Source organism: Cyrtonyx montezumae, unplaced genomic scaffold (genome assembly GCF_038088225.1).
Source record: "Cyrtonyx montezumae isolate F1298 unplaced genomic scaffold, pur_monq_1.0 scaffold_17, whole genome shotgun sequence".
NCBI lineage: Eukaryota > Metazoa > Chordata > Aves > Galliformes > Odontophoridae > Cyrtonyx > Cyrtonyx montezumae.
The window spans coordinates 582,508-595,323 of record NW_027071903.1 but is presented as its reverse complement, the minus strand read 5'-3'; the positions used below and the strand labels follow the sequence as shown (position 1 = coordinate 595,323).

Sequence of the window (12,816 nt, the reverse complement as noted above, 5' to 3'; positions counted from 1 at the left end):
CCAGACTCCGTGCTCCCTAGCTTTGATTCAACAAGATTCTAAAGGAATCTGGGGTGAGATCTCAAACAAAGAGTCGAGAGCTGAAGTGCTGAACACTGCAGTGGTTTTTTTGACCCCAGGTCACCAGAAGGAGCAGAGTGGTTGGCTGACCTGGTGCACAGTGGTGGATGGATTACATGGGGAAGGGACTCAACTCTCAACTGCTGGTTGGGTCAGTAGTTTTCCAGTAAGTAGTGCTTCACTGTCATCTGCTACAAGTGCCATAGTGTCAGTTTTATTCCTGCCCCAGCTCAACGCTTTAAAGTGAAGATAAGAGTCTCAGACATAAACTTGTCATAAAACACCATTTTGGAGGTCAGAATGCTAAGCCAATCTCCACAAGCTGATACTTAAACAGGATTACATCTTCAATTCATACCCGAGAAAGAACCAGCTCGACTGACACAGTTTCAATCAAAGAAAGCTCAGCCATTGTAATAACTTTTGGTAAAGAGCAGCTTTGTGCAATTCACCCTCCCCTGCTTGCTATTTTTAAAATATCCTTGCAAGTGGTTTTTGTCTTCAAGAAAAGGTCTCTCACATTATGGTGGGGAAAAAAATCAAGTAGTTCACTTAACGTGTAACTGCAGAAATTCAGCTGTGTCTCATTTCTGTATGCTCTCTGCTTCAGCATTGAGGGTGCCTGAACAAACAATACTTGTGAGGCTTTTGGTGGGATTTTGACAATAAGAAGTCAGCATCACCACACTTACAGAAAGCATCGTGTAACGAGCTGCTGTCTGCACAGCATTTACTACTGTCCACCATTTAAATGCAGCACACAGCTGAGTTCCAGGATGTATGGCTGGAGAGATTTCTTTGTGCTGTTCTCTCAAGGACAAATTCATATATACCTTATTTAAAACAAGTGGGAGCTACACTAAGGTACATTTGCACATGACTTGGAATTTCATATCTGGTTCCCTATGAAAAGCATCAGGGGGGAAAGAAAATGTTAAGGGAAAGCATCTGCATGAACGCCTCACGATCAGAACCCCAACCTGCAAGTGAGCTTTGGTACGTCTGTCATTTTTTTCACAGCACAGAGATGATGAATTACGTGGAAATAAAATGTGTGGTAGTTTTCTTTACACAAGTTAAAGGCATAAGCCTGACTTTCTTTCATTCATGCATTTACAGCTATGTGCAGATATTACTCACAATTAGCTGTGGATGTCTCTTGCTTAATCCATTTTACAGTTTCATCTTTTACACTACTTAAGGTCACTAAAAAAAGCACCTTCCCTAGGGAATTTCTGCTGGAGGTACGTTTGTTCCAGGAGCACAGGGTTTGCTCATTAAATCAGGATAAATATGACTGACTCCAGTGCTCCATTTTAGAAAACAATAGGTAAATTTCTGCAGAAACAAATGAGGTTCATTAAAGCACAGCATATTACCAGAAAACTGGATTCTGTGCCCTTAAGTGTTCTGCCCCTCTTGCAGCCCATAGTCACTCGATTTAACTGGAGCAAAGCAAATTAATAACATTCCTTATATGGAATCACAAGGACTACTCTGTGTTTACCAACGGAAGATACAACCACAATTTGCACCAATTTCATTGCATACCAATAAATATGTGTAGTTGAGGTATAAGTGCCTTAATCAACGTCTTGTCTACATTTTTTCATGTAACTACACATCAGTTCCCCAGCTCAATATGCAGCACTGAGCCCCAGATAATTAGGGAAGGGGGGTGGGGGGGGAAGGAGGAATATTAACATCGAGGAGCAAATCCTTTTAGTTATCATCTTCATCTTCAATGGGTTCTCGTAAGCCTTCGCTGTGCCGACTTTTTCCAGTCATTTCCAGTAAGGCCTGAGCCTCAGGGTCTACATCCAGGATACTCTTCTTACCTTTAGCCTGTAAAGCAAAATAAAATAAAGGCAATTTACAACGTTGTTACAAGATTAACGTTCAGCTGCAAGAAAGAGATGTACTCAGAAGTCCCCAAGAAATGTGGTTTGCAAGCTTGTCACCAGGGAGCAGGCATTCTTTCCAAGTGAGGCATCTACGATTCACAGGGATACATGAAATGACCAATCCCTATGGCTACACAAAACAGGACAGACAAAATGTGTGATAGGACAGTGCACCAGTTCAAGTTCATTCAGGTTACGAGCCTGACCTCAATTTCCAGTGCAGATGTGCATTCTTTTTTAAGGAAGAGACTCAAGTACCATTCAACAGTTGTTGTAAACAATTTGTTCTGTTTCTATTCAGAGCTATGTGTCCAGTGAACTGACAGCATACATTAATTTAGTATGAAAAGAAATATAAAGTTTAAACAAAAACAGCCACCAAAACAAAAAAAGCAACTATGCAGAACAGAACAGAGAGTTTAATAACAGAATGAACTGCAGGGACAGAGGAGACAGGAAAGAAGTCTCAAACTCATTCCCAGGGATAAGCCAGGTGCAGAAAGACTGACATAAATCTAATCACAAACTGTTTAAGCAACAAAGCTCTCTCTGTATCCCTGGTGAAAGCAGGTTTCCTAGGCACTTCAAATACTACTGCTCTACTCAGAATATCAGCTGTTTAAATGCAGCTCCTGCTGCTTTTTTATTAGTCTCTGTCAGATAAGGAAGTGCTGGGGATGGAGCTGCAAGGATTATAAATGGCTAATCTACTGCAAAACAACAATAAATTACAACTTACTGATAAAGAAACATTTTGCTTCGTTCAGTTCTCTTCCTGAGCTATAGATGAGACTTATTTTCACATTTCTAGTGCTTTGTTTCTGTTCTACATCACTGGCTTTTACTCAGCTCCTCCAAGGAGGTTCCTCCTTGAGGCCATTCCTCAGTATAAGAAAGGCCTCCAGAAATTCAGAATCACATATTGCTCTTCTACTGCCTCATGGCTCCTGATCCTTTTTCTTACTGGAACTCCCAATAACTTCACTATTGTTTTGCAGTCTTCTTGGAGCAAAATGTATGGCACCATACATCGAGTTAAAGAAAAAGAGAGCCAGTGTTCATGAGAAAACTTAAACTGTTTTTCATTGACATCTCCCATTCCAACGAGGATGCTGTTTCACAGCTTTCAGCCTTGCTCACCAACCTCTGCGCCTTCAGGCATGTCCCCCACTGCCCAAACTTCCAAGGCATCCAGTGTAAAGTCCTCTTTAGCTGACAGCTGAGGGCTGTTGTAGGTGGTACATCGAGGCTTTGCTTTACTGTGTCCCTTCCCATAATCACTGTCCACCCAGAGTCCGAAGTAATCGTGCTGTCCACCCATGCCCTGCAAACCAAAGCAGCACACTGAGCATTTGCTACACGAGCAGAACAGAGCAGACAAGTTATGAAACCAAGATGGTGCTTTGCCAAGTGCAGTGTTTATGCCACGCTCGGCTGGTAGGTGAAAATAGATATTCTATGTGAACCTGATCTGTACACAGATTCAGCATTCCTGAAGACAAACAAGGATTTACCCGTGTGATGCTGCCCTCTCTGTATGCTTTACAGAATGTCAGGATCTGCAAGGGCTTCAGCTCTGCCTTGTGCCACAAACGTAGCTCTCCAGCTTTTGCTTATTGATTGACAGTTCCATTTTAAACAGATTGGAAGCCTTGGGTTCAGCTGCACTGTTTCCATCCAGAAAAGCATCCACATAAATGGGTAACGTAATTTGATGTTGTTTGCTTTCTGTGTTGCAAATTTATCTCAGACTGCTGCAATTCCCAAAGTTACGGGCACATAACACAGCCAATCTAAAACACTGTTCAGAACAGAAGTTGTTCTGTGGTTCTGCAGAAACACCTCTGCATCTGGGGAGCTCATTCACGGATCTGAGTGAAGGGAGCTGAGGCCACTGGACTCCCAGCAGCAGCAGCCTGCAGAGAACTCTTGTGCTCTAACTCCATCATTTAAAAAGCAATTACTGTAGCAATGAGAACAGCCAGTGCAAAGCTCTTCTATTCCAAAGCTCAGCCAGCTCCTGCTTGTCCAATAACGTGGACACATGCTGCCAGATCTCCCAGAAAACCTGGGGAAAAAAAAACCCAACACACACTGTTCCCATAATCTCAGAACCCCAACCTGCATGAAGCCCACATGCATGGGCCAGATGGGAACAAAGCCTATCCCAGCTGATGTGGTACTTCAACTATAAAGAAAAGTAAAAACTCTATTAGTACTGCAGGCAGTTCATCATTGGCATCCCCAGTTCAAGCCTTACCCTGATGATTTCAGGCAACAAATAATAATAATCCTCCTAGTAACCGAGAGAGAAATAGCACAGAGAAAGACTGAAAACATCCTCAGAGAAAAAGCAAGTGAAACAAATGTGCTCGAAGTAACAGAAGCAAAAAAAAAAACAAAAAAACAAACACATCCAAACCTCAACCACGAATCCAATTTCCAAATTGCCATTTCTCAGTACTTACAAGTCCATTTGGCATCGTTTGTTGGCCGTGGTTCAGATACATGTAGTGGTCATTATATCCTGTGCACGTGTATACAGCGAGAGAGGGAAAGACAGAAAACAGAAAACATCTATTGTCACCTGCAAAGAGAAAAACACCTGAGGTCAGACCACTGGCCCAACAGTGCCTAAAGATAGGATGGAAAAAAGGTATTGAAGAAGGGCAGCTGAATAAATGAAGGAAAGCAGGTGCAATCTCAGAAAGCCAATAGCTATGTCTAATCAAGATCTAGACCTATTGTTTACTCTCAGTTAACTCTGTGCAAAGCCATAGAAACCAATGGGATTATATGGCTGTGACCAAGGGCAGTCAGAGCCATGAGTAGTACACCACATTCCAAGCACGGGTACACCTATCACAGGCTCATGCTGTGTCATCTAAAACTGGCCAGCTGCTGGATCTGTGCCCAGTGATATGCCTGCAGACACCCACAGTTCTGACTGTACAGATCAGTTTAGGGTCACTGATTTAAGTGCAACTTTCATTACGCCTCGTTTTGTACTCAGAGGGGCCTGGAGTGTGCAGAACAACCCCACATGTTATTTTATCAGAAGAAAGGAGGAGAATGTGTAACCCACACAATATTGTAGTAACTGTGCAGAATGGTAATTATCAACCATTACCTAATGTAGGAATTGAGATTTTTAATGTATCAGAGGGAGGATTCCCAGCAAGACAGATCATCCCAAATCCATCTTTTCTTTGTCACTGAGGATCACCTCGAAGAGTTACAAAACAATCCCTCCTCTCTCTCTCCTGTGTTTTTAAGGGAACCAAATGTTGAGCTTGTCCAACAGAATCTTTTGCTGCTCAACGTTTAAAGGGTAACAAAGGCAATAGGAAACTTAGCGCAGGATTTTGCTCAGCAGCTCTGAAATGAACGACTGCCATCTGCTGGACACGTTACTTAAACGCTGTTTCAGCATCTACGCCGTACTGAGTTCACCCTCACCTACCGAGCTACAGGAGCTGACAGATTTCACTGCCAGGGAAACCATGATCAATACGTCCTGCAATGTTAGAAGTCTTCTCAAATGACAGACACAGTATAACCATTCATCAGCAATATGTCTGGCCAGGTGCAAGAGCAAAAGAACTTGGTATGTCAGTCACACACTTCCAAAATGAATTTTTGCCATGGGAAACTACACTTGAAATGCTGGAAATGCTATCTGTTATGAAAATAAAACTACAATATCCATTAAGCAGGCTGGGTTCTCGTACCTGTACAGAATAAGCAATGTTTTCCAGAACCATGAGATATTAACAGGAAAAAAAAAAGTGAGTTTTACCTTGAAACTGTGGTTTCACCTCCCAGGAGTGAGATGCAAAGCCACCAAAGATAAAGCCATCTGTGTCCTTTAAGATCACGATGCAGGGACCTTTGTTCACTACATGTGCACAGAGCTGGGAGAAGCTTTCTCCGTGAAGCTTGGAAGAAAATAAAAGTCGCCACTTATGCTGCAGCTCTGCAGGCAAATGAGAGTTGATGTATATGACGGATGGGATGTCAAAGAGGCTGACAATTCTTCCTTTGATGCCTTTGCAGCCTGGAACCAGGTTGACTATGTCTTTGGTTTGGTCTGGGAGGGAATGCAGAACATGGAGGCCTTGCCTGATAACAACGCTGAGGAAAGCTGAGATCTGTGGAACTCGGAACACCCAGTCCTCAATGACACTTCTATCAAAATTCACCTCCAGCAGCTGAGGACTCACAGCTTTTGTCCCATCTAAAGAAGAAGACACAAGGCACCAGTAGTAAGCTGGTCTGTACTTTCCTTCAGAAAAACAATCAGTTCATTTTTGAGTGTAAAAAAGATATTCTGTTTTGTTTAGACATAAAATCGTGTACAAAAAGAGCCACAGACAGTAAACTATCAACTACATCAAGAAGGTACATGCACAGAACTGAGAAACACCAGCCCCTCACATTGGTAGGGCTGTTAGAATTATAGTATAACAACAAATGAGATGTTCTTTGGAAAACAGCAAAATCTATGACTACAACAGTGCAAAGGTACACGTGGGCTTTGCAAAATGACAAACAATCAGAAAACGTATGCAGATGCATCCAGATGTCACCTGCAAGTCAGGTATTTGTAAAACAGTTCTGCTCTATGACAAATAGTTTTGCGTGTCCACTTCAACTGTGACCTCGATCCTGAATTTTTGAAGAAAGATGGTAAGCTAGAATAATCAAAGTTCCCAAGTTATTCTCAAAGCACTAGGTTTCAAAATTGTTCTCATCATTTTAATTCAAAGAACTATGGCATAGAAAGCAAATTAATGTTGAAATCAGTGACTGTGCAAGCTCTGTGACATTTTGGGAAGTATTACATCAGTGTTGCTTACCTGCAAGTTTCAGTTCTGACAGAAGCTGGGAAGACAGAGCCTTTATTCCACTTGCAGAATCCCTGGTGTTCTCCAAATTCCAACCTTTCAGTTCCTTCCTGTAGCTCAGTACATGGACTACAGACTTGATCAGATCCTCTGTGAACTTAAAAGGTTAAAACACCATCATCTCATCATTTCTTAAATAACACTGCCGTGTACTCCAAGGACTTTTTAAGGGCAAGGGCAAGTTGTGCTGAAGGTGTAATCCCAATAACAGAAGCATCTCCTCTCATGAAGTCAGAAATAATCTACCCTAGGGAACCTGCTTTAGCAGGGGGGTTGGACTTGGTGATCCCCAGAGGTCCCTTCCAACCTCTATGATTCTGTAATTGCTTTATCAGAGTCATAAATCTTGCAAATCATATTTTTAAGTATCACTTCCCCAGTCATCATTACATGCTGTAAGATACCTCCTGATCTGTCCTGTTTCCAGAAGCACCAGCCACACCACAGCCTTTGCTGACTCTAGCCTGTGCTGTCTGTCCAATACCAGCAAGTCAGCAGCAGAGTGAAAACAGCCATGAATCCTGTTCTGAATCATCCTGCATCCTAAGGATTACCTTCACATAACCTCCTAATGTCTTTGCTGTCTCACTTTCCCACAGAACACGCATTTAACTTTTTGGTGTACCTCTTGGATTTGCTTGCCCTTCACAGGCCCTTCTGTGGTGGAGATCATTCTCATTATTATGGTAATCTTCTCATCTGCATTCCCTTTTAAGAGGTTGGACATAAAAATCACAAACTGCTCCTTAGCAATCTGGTCACTCAGCACAGAAGACTTTCCAGTCAGGTCAATGCTCCTCATTCCGTTGTACAGCCGAACAATCATTTGCTCTGGCACTGGTTCCTGCATATATGCCTACAAGGAGGAAAGCAGCAAAGAATGTATATTTTTAAATGAATAATTAGTATTTTTTAAACAAAGAACACAGCGAATGTGTGCTGAGATATACTGCTATGAATGATTTCTGCTAACAGATTAGTAGCCATCAGCAGTAGAAGGTTTTGACTAACAGAAACAAACTTTCGTCAAAGTCTGGTTTACCAAGAGAAAAAACATCTCTATTTTGATAGCATGTTCTTTCCAATATGATTTTGTGACTTAAATTGGTACTGCTATTCTACAAATGCCATGGATTTCAACAAACCACTAGGCTGTTAACAGGCTGTTAGTGAAGGATGTGTGGATGAAGACCGTATTAGAAGCTGTACAGTTCAGGTGATTCTGCTTTTGATAGTGGACAGACACCTGAAACCAAAGGGCGTGTAAAGCTTTTTATGTATCTTCAGTTTTGGCCTGATGAAAATGCAGGCAGTGGGCAAAGTTTTTAACTCAAAGCACGTGCAACAGAACTGAGGTCATCTGAGTTTTATAAGGCATCCTTAATGTTAAGACACTTGAACTCTGGGACTGTTCACTTCAGTTGCATGACAGACCCACTGAACTGACATCTAACTTCAATTCATGTGCACACATCACAGCACCACAGAAAGATCTGAAACTGTGTTCAAGAAACATTCACAGTTTCAAGTTAATGACAGGGTTTAAAAATGCCACCTAAAATACATCCATATTCTAGGATATTATTACCACGTCTTCACTGTGTGAAGCACTGTGCTCAGCATGCTGAACACACGACCTGAGGCACTGCCCAGTGGGGACTACACTGAAATCAACAGCTCCACCTGTGTAAAAGCACTCCCAATCGATTCAGCAGAGCTGCTATTACCCATCTATTGCTGGCTCAATACCACCCCTATCAGAGGCACCAGGGATGTTCCTATTTGATGTTAATGGCTGTTGCTGTGCCCATGGGGTGAGATCTAATGTGCTGAGCTCTACCTTCCTTCTGCTGACGTCAGTGGTACAACTCCCATTGATTTCAGCAGAAGCAGAATTAGTAAAGCCACAGTCACACACATTAGAAAGCTTCATACAGAGGGAGGGACAGTCATGGGGTAGAGCTGCCTTCAAGAGGCTTTCTAAAAGCACTGCACGAGCCTGAAGTAACACAAGCAGCAGGGAACAACATTGAAAACAGCACACTGAAGGGCTTCTTACTTCACACTGCAGTTATTACCCACCTAAACCATATCCCTCCCCACCCACCACTTAGCTGCAGTATTCTGTTATGCTTACAGTTATTCCAAGAGCAGATTTGAGGGGAATAGGGCAGGTGAAGGAAAGTAGAATGGTAAAAAGGGAAGCTCTAGAGAACATCTAATGAACACATATCTCTGACACCTTAGAATTCCTGTTGTAAAGGGCTCCAAGTAATTATCTAGAGATACCTGCTCTTCCTGCTTTCCAACTGTGCAGTGCAGCCTGCTCTGCTCCAGAAGCCACACAGCTTCTTTCTAGTAAAGCTTATGCATGTATTCACCCGAGTTGCTAAGTGGGGCCCAGCCAATGTTATCAAACTTGCTAGATTAAACATGCCATGGACCAGTCTAGCTCAGGAACCCAGGAATGCAGGCATGCCACTGCAATCACCCCTGTACGAAGGAATTAGGCACCCACAGGCAGTCTCTCCAAAGATTTATGATGGCAAACAAAAGGGAAAGGGAAGGAAATCAACAATGGTTTATCAAACATCCCCTCGAGAGAAGGGCAAAACCAGAAAGAGAACTTCCTTGAGGTCACCAAGGTCACCAGGTTCATGGAAGGAGGTATCAGAACTAAAAGACTGGGCAGCACTGCTTCCAAACTGGTGACAGCTGATAAAAAGCCACACTAGAAGGAAGTCAAAGCTGGTCTGTATGCAGATGCACTGCTAAATACCTTAAAATATCCTGTCTCTTTCATGTGGTTCTAATTTGATCCCATTAATTGCATAGTATATGTACCAATGCATTTTAATGCTACATTCATTTGGCCACTTGGTTCCTATCTAACTGAAGTTATTAAGCATTACAACGAATCATTTTCCACTTCTTTCTTGATTAGAAAATGAATGCAAAGTTAATCAGAGAGCATAAAATATGCTAATTAGATAAAATAGGGAGCTACAGCTTAATCAAGCAAAACTGAATTCTCTCCTGATGCAAGTTAGAATGCTAGATAGTGATGCAATTGAGGGAAAGCAACATAGTCAAAAACAAACTGAGCATGTGACAGCATCTTGAGAAAATCCATAAATAAATGACACGTACAGACTCCTGGGGAAACAGCATTCCTCCCATTTTTTCTGGATTCTGTAAAAGTATTTTCATACCTTCCCACCTATCTCAGGATCAGGAAAGCTGCAAACTGATGCAACAGTGCAATTTAGGAGAGAAATACCAACTCAGAAGTCATTACTCAGGTTAAACTGTAAGAAAATAATAAATATCTGTCCTACCCCAAAATATGAACTATTAAATTAAGACAAGTACCCTTAAAATAATTACTGCCATGTCTTTAATTCCATTCTAGAACTGCATTCAATATACTGTTCTAGATATAAGAGAAATAATTTATTTTCTTGCCTTCAGTGCTTCCAGAGTCAAAGTTTTCTTTGTAGCTTTTCCAGTTTTGGCTGCTGCTGAGCTGCTTGATCCTGATAAGGTATCAAATATACCATCAACATCAGCCTGCTCCTCAGGAAGAAATCTGGAAAGGTGGTTCCGATAGGCATTGCTTTCTGCATTTCCCATCTTTTCAACCTGAAGCAAAGGGAAAGGGAAATAAGCACAAAGACAGAGCAGTATCACAGCGGTCCCAAGAGACATACCAACCAACCAACCTGATGTACCAGAGCAAAGAGGAGCTCCAAGAGGAGCAAATTGATGAGTTTGATGAGAAACTATGGAAGCTACTGTTAGCTGTGTGGCAGTAACTGTGCTTTAAAAAAGGCCAACATCAGCTCTCTGCTTTGACCATCCTGTCTACCAACTCAAACGTCACTATGGTCTTATCAAATGGAAAAACTAGTATGATTTAATGATTAAATCAGCTCGCACAAAGCAACCAGCTGGAATACATCAGTGATGTGAAGGTAACAGCCTAATAATTATGGATTGTTTGCAGCAGATGACGCTGCATCTTTCTGATGCATTAACAGACTGAAGCCGTGCCTGCCAATAATACACAGCACTACACCACCATCACTATGAAGACTGCATGAGAAGTTTTTCTCAGTCTCCAGCTCAGAAATCACTCAGAAAGCTGCCACGGGGAAACACATCCAGGGTAGGACTGCAGACACATCCATGCTGCAGAGCTTCGCATGAACTGGGGTGCAGTGCTGGGAGCCGCTGCTCACAGCATTATGATAAATGTTTGACGCTACGCTTATTTCTCAGGGCACAAGGGCCCGAATTAAGGCGCGGGGCTTTGCCTGAGCCGCACACTGCGGTTTCTCCGTGCAGCGGAGCAGCACAGCGGCCTCGCACACACCCAGCTGCGCATGACCGCTTCTGGCCCCTCGTTTTCGGGACTACAGCTTCCACACGGAGCTCTGGGCGGAGCACCGAGGCTCTACGCGAGCAGCGCAGGCCCCAAACCCTGCGCGAAAAGCATCATCCCCGGGCGAGAAAACCGCAAGCCTTGCGTTCATTTAAGCAGCCCCGGGCTGGCAGAGCACAGAAGCGGCCGCTGCAACCACTGGCCGTGTTACTGCATCCCACCCGACCCGCAGTGCCCCGCACCGCACCTCTCCACGCGGCCCCGCGCAGCCACCGCCGCCCGCCACGCAGCGCCATGAGGCGGAGAGCGGGAATGGCGCCCAGCGGCACCGCCCCTCAGCTCCTCCCCGCGCCGAGGCTGAGCGGCTCCGGCTCTGACGCTGAAGGAGCCTTCTTGCAAACCGGTAGAGCCGCTTCGTTTTGGGACGAACTCCGAGATCACAAAATCAAAGACCCAAAGGTGGCCAGACCCAGCCCAGCCCATCACGTCCTTCTGTGCCACATCCCCGCGGTGCTGGGACAGCCCCGAGACGGTGACCCCCATCCCTGGGCAGCTGTGCTGGTGCATCACCGCTGTGTTCTGAGGAGAAATGTTTGCTTATATCCCACCAAAAGCGGGTCATGTTTGAATAAACACACACTGATTCCGGTTTGCCTTATCCAGTCCTGTTCAACATCTTCACCGGTGACCCCAGATGGGAGATAGTGTCCACTCTCAGAAAGTCTGAGGATGATAGGAAGCTGGGAGGGATGGCTGACACAGCTGCTCTGCCATCCAGCGAGATCCGGACAGGCTGGAGAGCTGGGCAAGGAGGAACCAGATGAGGTTTAACAAGAGCAAGCATAGAGTCTTGCACGTAGGGAGGAATAACCACCATGCTCCAGCACAGGTTGGGGATGAGCTGCTGGAGAGGAGCTCCACAGAGAGGGACATGGGGGTCCTCATGGTTGGCCATGAGCAGCCTGCCCTGGTGGCCAAGAAGGACAATGGGATCCTGGGATGCATTACAAAGAGCGTGGCCAGCGGGTCGAGGGAGGTGATCCTCTCCCTGTACTCTGCCCCGGTGAGGCCTCACCTGTAGTATTGAGTCCACTTCTGGGTTTTCTGGTACGAAAAAAAAGACAGGGATCTCCTGGAAAGAGTACAGTGGAGGGCTACAAAGATGATAAAGGACTTCCTTTATCTTCTCCCTTATGAGGAGAAGCTGAGAGACCTGGGATTTTACAGCCTTGAAAAGAGAAAACTCAGAGGGGATCTGAAGCACATCGATAGATGGTGCAGGAGGCAAAAGGACAAGGCCGGACTCACTTCTGCAGTGCACGGTGATAGGACAAGGGGAAACGGCCACAAACCGAAGCATAGGAAGTTCTACACAAATGTGCATGGGAACTTCACAGTGTAGTGCCAGAGCACTGGAGCTGCACAGAGAGGTGATGGAGTCTCCCTCTCTGGAGACGTTCAAGACCCTCCTGGACGCCTACCTGTGCAACCTGGGCTGGGAGCTGCTTTGGCAGCAGGATTGGCCTCCATAATCTCTACATGTCCCTTCCAACCCCTGCAG

At 44.3% G+C, this 12,816-nt stretch overlaps 1 protein-coding gene across 1 annotated transcript; it reads right to left on the bottom strand.

The window, feature by feature from the left end:
- Nucleotides 1–1,759: 1,759 nt before the first annotated feature.
- MEAK7 (MTOR associated protein, eak-7 homolog) lies at nucleotides 1,760–10,690 on the bottom strand. The gene is made up of 8 exons (XM_065733100.1): nucleotides 10,603–10,690; nucleotides 10,337–10,513; nucleotides 7,497–7,727; nucleotides 6,824–6,968; nucleotides 5,764–6,201; nucleotides 4,433–4,551; nucleotides 3,109–3,288; nucleotides 1,760–1,905 (listed from the first exon to the last, which is right to left on the bottom strand). Exons 2-8 carry the CDS (start codon nucleotides 10,502–10,504, stop codon nucleotides 1,783–1,785), a joined length of 1,404 nt encoding a protein of 467 aa, XP_065589172.1. The 5' UTR covers nucleotides 10,505–10,513; nucleotides 10,603–10,690; the 3' UTR covers nucleotides 1,760–1,782.
- Nucleotides 10,691–12,816: the final 2,126 nt, after the last annotated feature.